General features: G+C 41.3%; 1 protein-coding gene and 1 non-coding gene across 3 annotated transcripts in view; both read left to right on the top strand.

Moving 5' to 3' along the window:
- The window catches only part of LOC102216872 (leucine-rich repeat transmembrane protein FLRT2-like), a 54,282-nt gene extending 48,366 nt beyond the window's left edge, over positions 1-5,916 (top strand). For both annotated transcript variants that reach the window (XM_023347669.1, XM_023347668.1), the window contains exon 2: positions 874-5,916. In XM_023347669.1, coding sequence (XP_023203437.1) covers positions 1,283-3,262 — 1,980 coding nt within the window. In that variant the 5' untranslated portion in view covers positions 874-1,282 and the 3' untranslated portion in view covers positions 3,263-5,916. The remainder of the gene's footprint in view (positions 1-873) is intronic.
- A 9,396-nt stretch (positions 5,917-15,312) lies between these two features.
- Positions 15,313-15,384, top strand: trnan-guu. The gene has a single exon. It is a non-coding gene; the product is annotated as a tRNA-Asn (tRNA).
- The last annotated feature ends 2,365 nt before the right edge of the window (positions 15,385-17,749 follow it).

Here is a 17,749-nt window from a genome sequence, read left to right as displayed (position 1 = left end):
ATTATAAGCCTGTATTGGTCATGCATTGCAGCTTGAAGGGGAATATGATTTTTCCAATCCCATTCCAGTTGGCAGGTCGTGTATGTCACGCCGATCCGGAGGAGGAGCCGACACGCAGTGTCTCTATTCCTCGACTGCCTCTGCTTCTCCCCAATGTCCCCGGCCTTAAATCTGCACGTCATTCCAGTCTGCGCTGGTAATAACAAGCTACTCTGCGGGCCACCGGCAAAACAGTCGCCTCTATTTACTGTAAGCAGTCGTGTTTACTCGTGCACCTCTCCGTGCAACGTCTGCTCAAGCAGCTGGAAATAAAGAGAAAATAATAACAATAAAAGCAGGTTCAGCTCTTATTTATCCATCTTTTTCCCCCCCTCCTCATGTTGTCTTCTTCTCACCAGGAACCGTCTTGTGCATCCATGTTGGCACTTAGAAAGCCGATGTCTGTATTAGCCTTATCTCTTTTTATCATGTTTTCCATTAAGCGGGCCCCGATGTTGCCGAGAAGCCCCCGTGAATCCATGAGTGAGTGTCCTTGCAGTGCTCTATTACCTCCTTTGATAGAGCGCGAGGGGAATAAAAGCCTTCTTTATGTCTGTGAGACCGGATGTGCGAGAGCTGTTCTGAATATTTATCAGACGACGACTCTTTTTTTTTTTTTCCTATATAACATAGTCGGTGTATAATTCCAAACAATATGTGACCCGGGTTGTCTGTTCAAGAGACAGGGACACATAGATGGAAAAGTGTGTGTTTGTATGTGAAATAAAGGTACATAAGGCTCGGAAGAAAAAACAAGGTCCCCATTTTTCAAGAACTAACCATTTCTTGAAAAAAAACAAAAAACTTATCTAGCTTTCCTTCATTTTCCCACAGGTCGCTGGATCCAAATGCCGCCCCCTGTGGGCTCTGCGGTGGTCTGGGACCAGCAGTGTGTGACGGACAGGCGAGCGAAGCCTGTGGCGGCCTTCTCCTGCGAATCTTCAAATTGGCCCTGGCTGAGCTCTTTGTGGAGCAGCGAGTGAAGGGTCCTACCATTGTTTGACGTCTCAGCATGGATGGAGTCGCCACCGTGAATGAGGCCGTAGCTCTTCAGCTGAGGACTATTTACGGGATTACTGTCTTTGTTCCCAACTAACGGTAAATTGTTGGTAGACTCTCCTTTGGTGGACATTTTTGCAGGGTCTGGGTTTTTTTTTTTTTTTTTTTGGTGGATACCAAAATTGCCCTTTTTTGGGAGGGGGATATATTTTATTTTTGGTTTTCCTTTTTTTGGTTTTCCACTATGGAGTTTCTTTCTGGACCGTGGAATAAAGATTGGGCATCATTTCTGCAGTTTTGGTTGACTGTCATCCTTAGCCTTCACATGCAGTTCAGCCCAATTGCTTCTTGCCCCCAAGTGTGCCGTTGTGACAAAGCGTTTATATACTGCAACGAACGCAGCCTGACATCAGTGCCTCTGGGGATAGGGGAGGGCTACAGCATCCTCTTCCTACATAACAACCAGATCAACAATGCCGGCTTCCCTATGGAATTTCACAATCTAGAATCCATAGAAGTTGTTTATCTGTACGGCAACCAGCTGGATGAATTCCCCATAAATCTGCCCAAAAACACAAAAGTCCTGCATCTTCAGGAAAACAACATCCAAACAATCTCCAGAGCAGCCTTGGCTCAGCTGAGTAAACTTGAGGAATTGCACCTTGATGATAACTCCATCTCTACAGTGGGGGTGGAGGAAGGGGCCTTTAGGGAGGCGCAAAGCCTTAAGCTCCTTTTCCTTACCAAGAACCACTTAAGCAGTGTTCCTATTGGCCTTCCTGAGGACCTGAAGGAGCTGCGGTTGGATGAGAACCGCATAGCTGTTATTGCAGAGGAGGCCTTTCAGAATGTGACGCGCCTGCAGCGCCTCCTGCTGGACGGGAACCTACTGACGGACGAGGGCATAGCGCCAGGGACTTTCAGGGACCTGGGCTCTCTCCGAGAGCTGGCTCTGGCTAGAAATTCCCTCACCTTTCCCCCACCCCTCTTACCCAGCCAGTCTCTGATCAAGCTCAGTCTGCAGGAGAACCTGATCGACCAGATCCCTGTGGCGGCCTTTGCCGACCTAAACAGGCTAGAAAGACTGGATATTTCCTCCAACCAGCTGCAGACTCTTACACACGGAGTGTTCGATGGCCTGTCGAGCCTAAAGCACCTCGTGGTGCGCAGCAACCCCTGGCGTTGTGACTGCTCTGTCAAGTGGGTGGTGGTGTGGCTCAAGTCATTGCCGTCCTCCATCAACGCCAGGGGGTTTGTGTGCAACAGTCCAGAGAAGGTGCGAGGCATGACAATCAGAGAGCTCACGCTGGATATTATTGAGTGCCCTATTTTCCCTGACCAAACGCCCTGGCCCACTCTCCGCTCCACACCCCCTCCTCCACCCACCACCGCCCCTATCACAACCATGATTTCCACCCTCATCACCACATCTAACCCTTACTACTTCGACTCCCCCTCTCCTCCCTTACCACCCATCCATAATAACCCCCCTGGGCCACTTCCCCCCTATGAGGATCCCCTTCAGATCTCCTTCCATGTGGTCAACTCCACCAATATCGAGGTGAGCTGGGCGTCCTATTTCACCGTCACAGCTTACAAAGTCACTTGGGTCAAAAGTAGCCAAAGGCAAAACGAAGGGATGCGGGAGAGGACGGTGAGCGGGGATCGGCGCCACCTAAGCCTCACTGACCTCGAGCCCCGCTCGGTGTATCGGATCTGCGTTCACGTTCTGGACACCCTGAACTCCTACAGGCCAGGAGAGGATACTATCTGCTCCGACGCCAGGACCAAGGCGCCCGCTTCCACTAAGCCTCCCGGACGTGAGCAAGCCCCACAGGACACCTTGAACTCCACGCTGCTCATGGCTGGGATTATAGGAGGAGCGGTCCTCATCATCCTGGTGACGCTGCTGGGCTTGTTCTGCTGGCACATGCACCGGAAGAGCCGGTCGTCCTCGACCAAGTGGAAATACAACCGCGGGCGGAGAAAAGACGATTACTGCGAGGCGGGAACCAAGAAGGACAACTCCATCCTGGAGATGACTGAGACCAGTTTCCAGATAGTGGCTCTGAACAATGAGCAGCTGCTCAAGGGAGACTTCCGGATCCAGCCCATTTACACGCCCAATGGGGGCATTGGATTTAGAGACTGTCACCTCAGCAACAACAGCATAGCCTACTGCAAGAGCAGCAACGTGCCCAGTACAGAGTTCTGCCACACGTGATGCAGTGCTCGGACGGACACGGACCAGAAACAATTGCTTAAATACACACTGTTTGTGTAGATGACATCTAAAAAAAAAATATACAAAAATTCTAGTGAAATATAACTGTACCATATATATTTCCAAGATCTGTCTACAATGTAATTTATACTGTGGATAATAATGTGGGATTCTCTGCTATCTTTTTTATTCTTAGAAAAAAAGAGACACAAGTGGGTTTTTTTCTTCTTCTTTTGTTCTTTTTCTTTATAACCAGCAGGGTTTTGAAAGTCGTTCCAATGGTCAGTACTGTACACGAACATAGGTTTGTACAATCACGGCACCCTGGTGTAACTCCTGACAGACAAATATGGCGTCAGCCTCGGAAACAAAAGGGCCGCTCCAGAGGGCTGGGATCCTTTGCTAACCACAAAAACAAAATATGACCTTTTCTGGTTACTATCCTCACAACTCTAAAAACGATTATTCCCTTCCACCCCAGTCACTCCCCGGTAAAACAGAGCAAGGGGAATTGAAGCACTGCTGATTAGTGTTGTAAAATTTATATATATATATATATATATTGAACAGCAGCCAGGCAGGACGTGAGTAGAGGGTAGAGGTGACAGAGAATGTCAAACTTGAGTATTTGTTGAAATTTTCCCAAAAGTGCCACACGATAATAAAAAGCGTCTTTGTTCTGTTGCTTCACAGAGGAGGTTAGTCGTGACACAAACAAAAAGTCTAGAAAAGGATGTGCAGTTTTCAGCAAAAAATAATTAATGTGGGCTTAGAAGCAACACAGGATTGTTGTCTCTAATGAGGAGACTTGAAGCTCCTTTCTAATTGTAATGTGCTCTTATCCTGTCCTTTTCTTGGCCTCATCTTTTGGCCACAAGGGGGCAGGTTTTCCTTCAACTGTGTGTGTGTGTGTGTGTGGGACCAAGTAATGGTAGAGCGGCCAGAGAGATCACTTTACCTCCACCGTTCTCCCCAGAGCCTTTAGCCCAGACAGCATTACTCACGCTCAAGCAGCACAGCCACGCTCATCGAGCTACTTAATGACACGGAAGCGTTTAAAACTAACAGTGTTTTCAGTGTTTGGTGGCTAAATGATATGGATTTTCAGCTACAGCATAAAGATTCCTCTGAGATTGTAGAAAGAAAGAAAGAGGGGCGGGGGGAGAGTGATGAATTTGGAGATGGCGCACACATAACGCTAATTATACACCCACATATTTCATCTTTGTCCCGGCGTTTATTAGACATAGTGATGAATTAGAAAATGACTTTGAGATCACGCCCCGCCCATGATCACGCCGAGCACTTCGCCTAGCTCATCATTATTTATCTCTTTGTCCCCGCCCTCCCTTCTCCCCCTTTGCTCGTCTCAAACGTTTGCACCTGCTCTCTTTAGGGCGACAGTAGCTGGGAGGATGATTCGCACTCTGTCCAACCCGATTTACCCTCCATTTCTAGGCCGCATTGCTCTTGATCCCTGCATGGGCTCAATTAAAACCCTCTTCCTGCCCTTCGGCTCAGACGCTGCGGCAGCAGCAGCCCTTCGACGTGCGAGAGGTCTCCATTTATGCACTTCTTAGGACTCCATTTGATCTGACACAATTTGATTTTAAGGCGGCCAAGCTTAAAGAATTCCCGCCCACCTCTTTCCTCGTAATCCTACCAAAAAAAGGAAGAAAAATATGTCAACCTTATTTTCACTTGGCCGCATGAAGCCCGCTCTAGATGAAAACAGTCTTTAACTCTTTGCGAGGCTCCACAGACGGTAGGAAACGTTTAGAGCGGAAAGCGTTCCAGATTTGTTCTTTTCCAAAATCTGAAAATTTAGTTGGTTTTGATTTTAATTCCAGCCGTGATTTACTTCGTCATAAGGCATCCCAAGCCCCACTGCTAAATAATGGATCAACATAGAAACAGCAAATAGACACTATGATAAAAACCGTTTGACAATTAGCAAACGATGACTGTTTTTCTATTTGTTTTGAAATTGAAGTTAATTTCTTAAGAGTGACGAGTCCATTTCCATCAGAAAGAATTAGATTTTTTATAAAGACACCAAATCAAGTTGTAACACCAGCAGCATTTACAGTAGCTACTACGCAAAGACTCTTGTCAAAACAACAAATTAACAGATTGTTACTGCGACCTCACAATTTTCAAGTCGGATTTAGAAGTTGGCTCCTTTTTTTTCTGACAAATTATTTGCTTTGACTGTTTTATAGTAAAACGTTTCAAGAATTACTTGATCATGTTTCCTGATAATCCGACCAAAAAAAAAAACAGGAGAAAAATCCGCAGCGCTGGATGAAGCCCCCCCTAGAAGATTAACTTTAGTCGTTGGAATAAATTTTACAGCGCAGGTGAACTTTTGAAGCAGAAGAAAAAACAACACGCTTGTTCCAGATCACGGAGATAATCGGTGGAAAGTATTTATCCTCAGAGTTTTGCAAAATTAGCTTCACTTGTTAGTAATTCCAGCAGCGGTTGAGGATGTTTTTAGCAAATTATATTTTGCACATATCAAGTTATTTTCTATGTCAGCCCTGGTAGATTTCTATGTTAAATCAGCTTTAAAACCTGACAGGAAACAAAACAGAGCAAAATAACAGAAAATGAGTATCAGCTTTGGGAAAAAAAAAAAAAAAGAAAAAGCAAAACAAGTCAGCTGGTTTCATTATTTGTTTTATGGAAAAATGTATAATTAGTGGAAAAGTTATTTATTTTTACATTGTAGTCGTCAAACCCTTTTTTCTAACTACCGGGAAAAGCTGTACGTTGGAAGGTTTTTTGTTAATTGCCTCACATCTTCTAACAGCGTTCCAGTCGCAAATCATAAACCAGAAGCTTTAGCCAACTGCTGCGCTGATTGACCAGGCTATAGTTTTCTCATTACAAGCCAGTTCGATAATATTTTATGGCTCCAAACACCAAAGGGAACATTTTTACAAAAAGATAATCGCACAGCAGACACTGACGTTGGAGCAGATGTGATCAAATGCAACCGGTTACTGCGACTTTCACTGTGTTTTTCTTTCACTTATTCCAGTCTGAGGTGGGAGCTGTTCAGGAAAACTAGCTTAGCGCATCACAAATGTTAGAAATGGGCAAGAGGTTAAATTTAAAAAGAAAATGATCCTCTAGCTGATTCGTCAACAAGCATGATTTCTAATTGGTCTGAGTCAGGTCTTGCTTTGATTTAAGCTCACCAACTGGCTGCTTGCCACTCATGAGTTATCAGTTTGGTCATTAGTTTGGGAGTGAGGTATGTTGTTTCAACTTTTCCTTTAAATGTAACATAGTCGGCGGTTCTGTGTGAAGCAAAATGCCTAAAATAAAATTTAAAAAAACGGAGGTATTCCATTCTAAAAAGCCAACAAAAATCAAAACGGGAAATTCTTGCTATTTCATTTTCCTGCCAATTCAGCTGCCTTTTCATAAACCCCTGGAGAAAAAGAAAGTAATCAATAGACATTTCTAGATTGTCACAGGATATGACCCTCATTGGATCTCATTTTTTAATTCCCTCTATCCACAAACAACATCTAGCAAAATAGTATCAAAGCACATGTCGGTGGTTGCATTCATTGGCCAACAATTGTGGGAATTCTGAGGTTTGATAGGTTAAAAGACTTTTAAAAAAATCGAATTATTCAGTTAACTCTTTTGATACGTTCAGAGTACATTTGAAAAGACTTTTTTCAGTAACTCAGTTCACAAAGTGAAACCCATTAGACATATTAGTTGCACATATGAAGCTGTTTTCAAACTTTTATTTCTCTCATTTATGATATTTTCCACTTACAGCCAATGAAAACATGGCATTTTTAAGTGTTTAAATGGATATGCACCTAAATCATTAAGTGATTGTATAAATAGACTGCAGGGCAACAGCAGATCTACTAGATCAGCTTCAAATGGAAATTGTAAGGTTCCCTTTCGAAGAACCACTTTTGCTCAAAGTGCTCTCCTGTCCGTGAGAGGATCTGCAGTTTGGAACTCACTTCCTGTTGATTTAAAGTCTGTAACCAGTTTCAGTATGTTTAAGAAGCAAACAAAACTCTGGTTATGTCAAAAACAGAACTGTACCCACTTTTGATGTTTCATGTTTCACTGTTTGTTCAATTATTACTTTAACTTTTAGAGGTATTTTTAAAAAAAAGCCCATCTAGGGACAAGTGCTGCGAATTAGCTGCTGCTATTGCACTATCACGTAAACATGGGACTGCTGTTTTGTTCAGTTTGTCTATGTCGCTGTATGTCTGTCCCTACCAAATAAACCAATTAAATTAAATTTAAAGTTGGAAGATAACGGCCCAATGAAAAGGACAACAAAACGTTCAGATTTCAATGTTTATAGTTCAGAAATGTGGGCTTAGCAAAAATATGTTTCATACCTTATTTCATAAGCTTATTTTCAAAATGTACTTTTAATCTGACGAGCAAGCGTCATTTCATGCATACTCTAATTTATTGCCATCTACAGCCAAGTAACGCAAAATTGTGTGATTCTAATATTAAAATAAATTTGTTTTTAGTATTAAAAAGAAACAAAAAAGCAATTTTCAAAACATGTCACTGTTGTCATAATATAATATCCACTACGGTTAAATACAGGTATCTTACCGGGAATTAGGGATTTTCTTTTACAGTGTAGTAATGCCTGCCTACTCCATTGACAGTTGAACGTCGCATGTTTCTGCTGCTGTTATCTTGTGGGCTGGAAAGTGAAAGGTTTGGGAATCGGTTCACTAAGCAAATATTGTCCAAGTCGGACACGATTAGATGGGTTTATCATCAACTTCTGTGGTTACCAAAGCCTCCCCAGTTTTTTGTTTCACCGTTTCTCTACGTCGTCTGCGTGCCATTCCTCTCCCACTGTCCCACGCAGTGACCCGCCGCCATGAACCTCTGTTTGCCCCGGCCTTTTTCAAACACAGAAGCCCCATTTTGAAGCCACACGCTGGTCAAACAAGTCAGGTCGAATCGTTGCCACAAAGCATCTGCCCTGTCTGTGAATGTTTAACGGAGACGGATGTTTTTGCCTTACCTTTGTTTTGCTAGCTACAGAGAGCTAAAGGGGGTGAAAGATGGGAAGAGACGTCAACAAGAAAAGCTGAAAGGAAAGCACATTTCTCAGAGCCCTAAGAGGCAGGCTAACTGTTAGCATCAAGCGTACTAGCTAACCGAAGACGGTTCGTCCACCATTTTGTGCCAAAAAAATGAGCCTGAGCAGGCAGCAGTGGAGCTTTGGTTGTTTTACGTTTTCTCTTAACTTTCTCTGACAGAATGTGGCGTCACTGTCAGGACCAACAGCATAACAGAAAACCTTTCTGAGGATCACAGTGTTCCCTTTGTGTGTGTGTGTGTGTGTGTGTGCGCAGAGTGCCAGCAAGCATATTTTGGTCAGAAACCAGGAATGGAAAAACAACGACAAACAAAAAAAGATGATTGGATTTTTGTTGTAAAATACAAATAAAATTAAGATACAAAGTTTTACTTTCATTTTTGTTATTTTTGCAGCCCTCAACAGATGATAGAAATCTGAATGTTGCTTTGTGTCATACAAACAAACTCACAGGCAAAGAGAATAGAAAAATTCTACCTTTTTTTCCCCCCCCTGCCACAGTCCAAGACGGACACATCTGCAACCATTTTTATATTTTTTATATCTCAACAGTCGGGGTTTCCGCTACTTTTGTGTACCTCAAAGGAGTTATGCTGCTTTATTTTGGACCAGAGATTAAATACAGTTGAATAAAAGCATACGAAATAAACACATTTCTAAAATCTTAAGGCGTCTAGACAAAGATGATTGTTTTCGTCACATATTTTAGAGGCTGTGAGGCTAGCGAAAGTGAGATGTAGAGCGTCAGAAGACGAGAAAGCAAGGCAATTGTTTTTTGGGACTGTGCCTGTTTGGTAAATTAATGTTCCCATCATAAAACGGTAATGACAAAAAAAATACATCATTTGATTATTTTAGTTTTAAAATGCAAAAACATTCAGTTCTTGGGGTCAAAAATGGATGAGTAGAAATTTGAATGTAGCCTACTTTAATAAATTTATTAGTGCTATAAATGAAGTGTGCTGGTTGTCCTCTTAGCAAACCAAATCTACCCCGACATAGAAAATAAAACAAGGGTAAATTCCACACAAAACATGGTGGTTGGTTCCAGTGTAAAAAAAAAAAAAAGCAAACAATTTTTATTTTATTTTTTTCATATTGGTGCTTGTGACCGTAGAGGTACCGTGTCTTATGAACACCTCAAAGGTGACGTCACAAATATATTTTCACCACAAATAATGAATGAACAAAATCATACAAAGTGAAAAACCTCCACAGCTTCAATACGTTTGGAGAACCACAATAATAGATTTTTTTTAAAAAAAAAACAACCCTCTGAAGCATTTACTACTGCAACTTCAGATATGGAGGCTGTTTTTTTTTTGTTTCCCTTTACCAGTGAATTTTTATTATTTTATATATTCAAGAAATATGTGTTCTCGTCCTTCTTTGACCCGAAAAAGAGCGACTGCTTGCATTTCAATTTAATATTCTACATTTAAAAATGCAAACAAAAACTTTTTCTTTTTTCTTTTTTTCTTAGTTTGTCATTATTTCCAAAGAGAAAATCCAAACATTACGACACACGTGAACGTCTGTACCAACTGTTTTTACATTGTGGGGGGAAAGAAAATCATTTACATCATAGCTTTTAAGAAAAAAAAATATATATATATATATTTTAAATTGCACATTCATTTAAACCTCTCAATAATTTAGTTTTTCTGTGAAAATTCAACAGCTGAAACATGGAGAGACTGTTCACATTAAAGCGTTTTTTTTTTTAAATCATTTTTTAAATTCAGACAGAAACACATGACTCTGGATTCATGTCATCTTTTCTTCATACTGACAAAACCTGTCCTCAAAACTATTAGTCAGTGACATTTTTTAGTTTTTTTTTTGTTGTTGTTGCATGTTCTGTATTTAGCTTCATAGCCTTTCATTTTGTTCTCTCACCAGGCTTTGGACTGGCCTTTTATTTTCTCATTTTTCCTCCGTCTCTGTGTTTAAGGAAATCCCCAGAGGTGGCTGAGCTGCAGTGTGAGCGAGCGTCCGCAGAACGCTTCATGTGGTTTGGAGGACGCAGGCTGGGAAAAAAAATAAAAAAAAATAAAATACATTTTTATGCAGTGCATGTAAAATGGCTACGTTCGGGAATACCGGCTTCTCATTTAGACGCGGCAGTGTTGCGTTAGCCATCCACACCGAGACATTTTTAGGAACCAAAGTTAAAAAAAAACAACATTTTTTTTTTTTTTTTTTTGTTCTCATGATGAAATATTGATGTTGTTCCATGTATGTGCCTTGAGGTTGAACTTACAATGTAAAGTCCTTGAAACCTTTAAATGTTTTTGCACAAACTGTAAATACTTAAGTGAAGCTTTTTGAGAAATAAAAAGAGCCATTGGATTTAAACGAACGCTTTTTTTTTTTTTTCTCGTGAAGTCACCCAGCATTCTTGGTTTTACACAGAAGCTGGCTAAATTTATTCTGGGTCAGACAGTCGTAATTCTGGGTCAAAGGTCTCTGGCTCTGCCGCCACCGAGCCCAGTTATCCGCGTCTCGCTGTGAGGGAAGCGTCTTGACAGACGTGGTAGCGTCGCCGCCGCAGTGAGCTGGGGGAAAATCCAGGATTTGACTCACATGGCACTGGTTTAATCCCAGAGTGAACTATTTCCCCTGAATTCTGGAGCCTCCGTCCCAGTTTGGAAACCCACATTAGCCCGGTTCTAATTCACTCTGACAATTAACCGCAGCTGGAACACAAAAGGGCGTGTCACCCTGGTGTTTGGAGTGGGAAGTTTCTATATTCCTTAAAAGCCCCCAGAACGTCAAAATGTGATTTGTTATTAGAGAAGTGAAGGTTTTATGGAGAGGCTAACCGAGTGAAATGAACTGTGGCTTTTGGCGCTGGCATCGGCCACCTTGTTGTTCTTCCCTCCTTCTGTGCTGTCCACTTCCTTAAAAGTTATGCCCTCGTCAATTTTCTTTTTCTTCTCTTTTTTTTTAACTATAAACTTATGCGCCCAGCTTTAGCAGAGCTAATGTCATAAAGTGCCACTATGGGTTCTTTGTGATGTGGAAATCTTTGTTTTCTAAGAGAGAAAGATAAAAAAAAAAAACCCCAATGCTTTAGGATTTGGTTTGACCCAAAATACGGTAATAGCTTCGGACGCCGCCGGGTCTAAGGGAGGAATGGTCTGGATAAAATGTTAAACGGTACGAAAAGCGGGAATGTTGACGTATTTAGGCAGAAAAACAAGCCGTCCGTTGTACGACAATACAAATATTTCATTTTCATGCATCGCAACTCACATTATTGTCAAAAGTCTTTTCAAAAATGTCTCTTCTCTTCCCAGCACGGTTTGATTTCGACCATTTGTGATGGTCTTCTTTCATTTTGAAAGGAAACGGGCCGCCACCGTCCATACGGCGAAGTCCAACGAAGTGGGAATCTCCTCTCTATTTTTTATTGTATTCGCTGAACAGATGTGAGCTGGACGTCTGCTTTCTTCTGTTTGTGCCAGAAGAGCTGTCAGTTTACTGAAAGCTCCTTTAACGGCTTCACTTTGTGATCCGCATTTAAACAACTTCTAATCAGACTCAATATGGAGAAAATGTAATTAAGGGATGCGATTTAAAGGAGACTCAAAACAGGTATTGCAGACGTTTACATCTGGGAAAATCAACTCTTGCACTCGATACGTTTCATCGTCTTCAGTCGTCTTTTCATTGGCGAACAAATGAAGCTTCGTGTTCTTCACAGCATTTGGGATAAATGTCATGATATCTGCTTTCCTTCCCCCAAGTAGATGTGAATGACAAGCATATAGCAAAATTAGGCAAATCAATTAAAAATCTTGTTTTTATGATCAAAAACATGTTTTGTAGGCATAAAAAATTATAGTAACAATTCTTAAATGTATCTTCTTTTTTTTTTTTTTTTTTTTTTTTTGAAGGATCTCATGTTGTGGTTTGTATTACAGCAAATATGAAGAGAAGCCTTTAAGTGGAGACACTCTGTTCTCATGATATTCATTTCTCGAAGAATTCCGCTTTCATCAGACTGTGACACATTTTTTGGTTTTGGGAAACTTTAAATGTAGTTTTGCTAAATTGAGCCAGTCTTGAACGCTTTTCCTCACAAGAAAATGCTTCTGACTCATCACTCTATTAGCCTGGTTGCTGTTTCCCCGTGCAATTATGCTTGAAAAAAAAAAAGATCTCGCTTGCAGCACAGTGTGGGACAAGGAGCTGGTTTTTACCAGGCTACCGTTGCATAGGATCGGCCAGAACAGGGGCGAACACGTGTACTGCACAGAAAGTACTTGTAGCCCCTTGAAAGTGGTTGAAGACCTCTTCGAAGCCTCCTGGTCCAGTTCTCTTCTTGTCTTTTCGTCAACCTTAGTGGAGCATTCAGTTCTTAGAAATTTCACTTGTTTTCAACACAGTTTTTAGGTCATATCAAAGATTAAAAACCTTCAAAACCAACTTTTTATCCTCTTTTCATTTATCAAGATTTGACGCGAGACAAAGCACTGAAAATACTGCATCGACTTCATCTGGATGCCGTTAAGCATTGAACTCTGAGAAAAAGTACGTTCAATAGTCATCAAGCTGGCTGCTGTTAATGTTTGTAAATGAAATTATCTCCTCGGTTCTCAGTACACGCAATCAACAATCTTTACTCGCAGAGAAAAACAGGCTCCTTCTCTTGATCAACAACAATATTGTTAAATTACATGCTCACTACATCGAGTCTGGTTATAATACCGTAGTCTGTGAAGTCCACTCAGTAAAACTACAGCGGCCTGAAAACTGCTGCCTCAAAGCCTCTTAGGTTCAGGAGGCGTTTACGGGCCCTGACACAACAAAAGCGCCAGCCACCATCCGAGGCATGACGCAACCCACAAACAGAACCGGGCAACCAGTTCGGCCTCTGGGAAGTTTCCGACGGTCGGATTCGTTGGCTCAGTTTCCCCCGAGGCTCGCACTGATATTTGCTTGCAAATACGAGTTTTGAGCACGCCTGCAGCAGGTCTACACTACCTGGTTATACGCCAGGTTTTTATGATGTAATAAACCGTATTAAAGGATTTTATAAGTTTTATTGTGGAATATATGTTGAATTAAGAGTTTAAAATGTAAAAAAAAAAAAAAAAAGAGAGAACAAACAAAAGCAACAAAAAAACTTGTTCATTGTTTCGATTCAGGTCAGTTGGGCTTCGGCCGCCACCCCATCCATCTTGAATTAACTTGTATTTTTAAGTGGTGTTGCAGTTATTATACACGAACGTGTTTATTGATGTGGTTTCTCTGCAGGTTTACAGTCAGACGTTCGGGGTGTCAACTTGTGTATGCATCTTTCACGCCTCTACTCCTAACTCCTTCGTTCCCTTTAAACCTTTCCAGCACCTTTCTCTCTCTCTCTTTGTCTCATTACATTTGAAATAAAGGCAAAAGCAACGTCTAGTTAAAGTTACATATGTACAGCTATAGAAGAAAAATAAGAGCGCACTGCACTGAACCCCATTGAAAACCTGCAGGTTATTCCACCAAAATATTGCTTTCTGAACTCTTCCTGAGTTCAAACATTAGTATTGCCGTTTCTAAATGAATGCGAACTTGTTGGCGTTACTTGAGGTCTGAAAGCTCTGCATCTTTTTCGTTATTTTGACCATTTCTCATTTTTTGCAAATAAATACGAAACTTTTGCTTGGAATTTTGGAGACATGTTTCCAGTAGTTCACAGAATAAAAGAACAACAATGTTCATTTTACTCCAACATATACATATATAAATGGTAAAATCAGAGAAACTGATCATGTTAAATGGTCTTTTAATGTTTTTTCACAGCTGTATATCAAGTGGAGAATCTTGTGAAAGTAAATCCATTGGGTCTCACTTTAACGCTTAACCATTCAGATAAAATAAGATCAAATAATACTCTGCTACGAAGAGAACAGTGGCACCTCCCATTTAACCACGTCTATAAACGACTTCATTTTTGGTCAAACTGTCTCTTTATATCTTTTCCTCCAACTCCAGTTAATCCTACTGATCCTGCAGGTCGAGCTTTAACTGCTCGATTCCCCTCTGGCTTTAAATGTGTACAACAATAATGTGAACAGTTCAGAACCACTTGAACGCCACTGGAAAACGTAACGCAGAAAGTGTTACGTTTCCGTAACACTTCAGTGCGATGCGGCGTAATACCGACGATCTGCTTCCATAAGTAAAAGCGAGTGAAGCTGACCGCTAAGTGATAAAGTTTTTTCCCCCAACATTTTTCTGCTTCTGCCAGCTAACAGCCTATAGGTCTCGGCACATTTTTCTTCTCATTATAACAAAATCAAATCTTTTTTTTTCGGTGTTTTTACAGAAGTTGCACTGAAGAAAACTTCTTCTCTAATAGGTGATTTCTCCATTCGGCATACGCTGCAGTGTTGGGCGCCTTGGAAAGCCTTTTATCATGGGAAAGGTGATGTCTCCGGAGACAGGAGTACAGAGGAATAATTGGCTCGGACATAAACAACGCTTTCTTGTCGTCTGGTTTCCTTGATTTAAAGGCGCGGTATCTTCGCCAGCCAAGGATTTTTGAAAATATATGTGTAAACTTTGTCTAGGGGTGAGCTGGGCGAGAGATTTAATGGAGAAAGAAAAAAAAAAAGAAGTTGTTTGTTGTTGTTTTTTTGCATGCACAAGATGAAGAAAAGCACAACAGCTCAAAATAGCTTCAAATGTGCTGCATATGGCTACTTCTGGCTCCCAGTTGCTGCTGATGGAAACGTCACCGGTGGCTAAACTAAATGTGAACCCAACTATGTCAATAATTAAAGCGCCACCTGCCAAGGAAACTTTGAACAAATTCCCTAGTAGCTGACCAGATTAAGGCTGGGCTTTCTCTCCGGGAACTCGTGGAGCGCGGCGACGCCTCCACATGCCGGTCAGGTGGGTCGGCGCAGCTGTGACCTTGAGAAACTCCTCGTTAGTACAGTGGTGAGTATCCCCACCTGTTACGCGGGAGACCGGGGTTCGATTCCCCAACGGGGAGTTAAGTTTGTTTCAGGTCCCTCTTGAAAATGAAATCTAGATCTCAACAGGGTTTACCTGATTAAATAAAAAGGAATTAAAAAAGAAGGACCTGCCGTCTGTTAGGGCCTGTAACGCGTGGAGACGGTGGTGAACAGCGAAGGCGGCGGGGCTCGCAGCTTACCGGAGGTGACGAGGAAGACATTCTTCCTCTTCACTTTCATGTTGGAGGTGTTTGCAAGGTCCATGCAGAGAGATTTACTGTTCTCAGGAGACCCGGGGCAGTTGGACTCTAGGCGGTGTACTTTAAAACAACTTCCAGAAAAGTCAAGATCTCTTAGAAGAAGAAGAAAAAGAATTTATTATTTCAGTTCACATTTTGTAACTACTTTAAAGTTTAGTTTTTTAAAGGGAAGCCTTCCTTAGCGAGGTCCAAGGTCCAAACTATGTCTTACGGCGACGTATTTATTACAATGGCAGTGACTTGAATATTAAAGGTCAACTCATCTTCACATGAGTTATGAAGAGCCTTGATAAGACTAAATTAAGTGTGCGCATTTAAAGACTTCCAAGGCCTGCAGCGAACGTGAAGCGTCTAAGAGCCTTAGGACTCGCCTCAATCAGTCTGACCTGCACAAAGGCTACGGATGAGAGACGAAATACCTTCAGTTCGAGCACACAGGAAGTCCCCATAAATCATTGGTAGAGTTCATCTTTGAGGTTGTGATGGCTTTCATTAAAAAAGGAGGAAAAAAAGGGGACAATAAACTGATGTAGTACTTGAGCGATGTTTCTCCCCCAGGAGGTAAAAAGGATATGGCCAAAAACGTTGAGAGAGATCTAATCATAGCAACTACCATCATTAGCTAGTACAATTATATTTTTCCCTCAACCCAGAACAGGAATTAGAACAAACTTAGAATCCAGAGAAACTGGATTAATTAGGTTAACTAGAGAAACTACTCACTACCTTAGATCAACATTTAGCATTAAATTCTTAATATCAGACCTAAATAAACTCCTGCAGGTTTACAAATCCAGAACAAACTTAGAAAGTACCATCTAGTTTTATCAGAACAAGAATCTCCTACCAGTTTATAAATTACAGACTACTTATTCTTAAACATAGGGAACTAATATGTAGTTTTATACTTTTTTTCTTTTGCTCTTTTGTTGTTTTATTCCAATTCATGTAAAGCACTTTGAAAATGTGCTATATAAATAAAATGACCTTACCTTACAATGACACAAAATTAATTGAAAATAGCAATCACTTATTGTAAACAAAGAAAGATCATTAGCACCATTCCAGCCTCTGCAAACAGTCTGGTGAGTCTGACAACTTGGATTAAAAAGGTTCCTACCCTGAACTGCATTACTGAGCTTATAAAACGTCAAACTGTACTTGAGATAGAGAGTTGGATCATTTAGACCATCTTAACACAGTTCAACATATGCTAGCCTGGTCGTTGCTTTCCTATGCAACTGCTGTCGATTCGCATCTCACTTTAGCCTGCTAGCTTACTGGCTCACAGGTCACATGCCGAGGTGGGAGTAATGAATCAGAAGGATACACCATCCAACTTTATAGCCATTTACTTCTGGACTTTATGGTCAATTTATGGGCAGCACGGACGTATTTAGACACATCCAACGTCGCCTAACAAGTGGAAACTGAAGTATTTAATGAGACGTTAGGATTCGGTTAAATTTTCCTGTATATGAAAGTTAAAGCATTCACACTTGTAAAAGTTGCAATGATGGGCCTTTTCTTTTTCTTTTTTTTTTTTTTAAACTCCAACATTTCTAGTTTTCCTCGGCTTTGTGCAAGTCAGGATCCAACTTTTCAGAGTGTGCCACTTTCCCACTACCCTGCCGTTGTTCTCCTGAAGTATCGGTAGACGGCTTCGATTGGAATGCGAGACGTCGAGTTTCTCTCCGTCGTGAACTCCCTGTTTGCCGTGGCGTTCTCTGGACCGCAGTCATAAAAGCCGCTCTTGCAGAGAAAGTGATGCCTGTTATGCTGCGGTACAGCCGGCCCAGATAGAACGAAAGCTTTTGAGAGGCAAAACATTTTCTCATTTATGACGGAAAGACTGCAGAGGGTTTTTTTGTTGTATTTTTGTCTGGCAAACATCTGCAGCTGATGTAACACTGGGAAGTGGCTTTTGATGTTCACTTATTTATGGTCTCACTCAACTCCCAAGTTCATTTCTGGCAAGAATTTAACATACAAAAAAAAAAAAAACCAACTTGAAAAGACTTTTTACTTTGTTCATTTTATTAAAGCTATTAAAGGGAAAATAAAAACATCGTTTGACTATTATTTATAAGAAATGATCAAGTTTTTTTCTTTCTTTGCAGCGTTGGTGTGCATCAGTTCTTCA

This window comes from Xiphophorus maculatus, chromosome 15, assembly GCF_002775205.1.
Source record: "Xiphophorus maculatus strain JP 163 A chromosome 15, X_maculatus-5.0-male, whole genome shotgun sequence".
NCBI classification, from domain to species: domain Eukaryota; kingdom Metazoa; phylum Chordata; class Actinopteri; order Cyprinodontiformes; family Poeciliidae; genus Xiphophorus; species Xiphophorus maculatus.
Note: the sequence above shows the minus strand (reverse complement) of the source record. Positions and strands in the feature narration are given on the sequence as shown.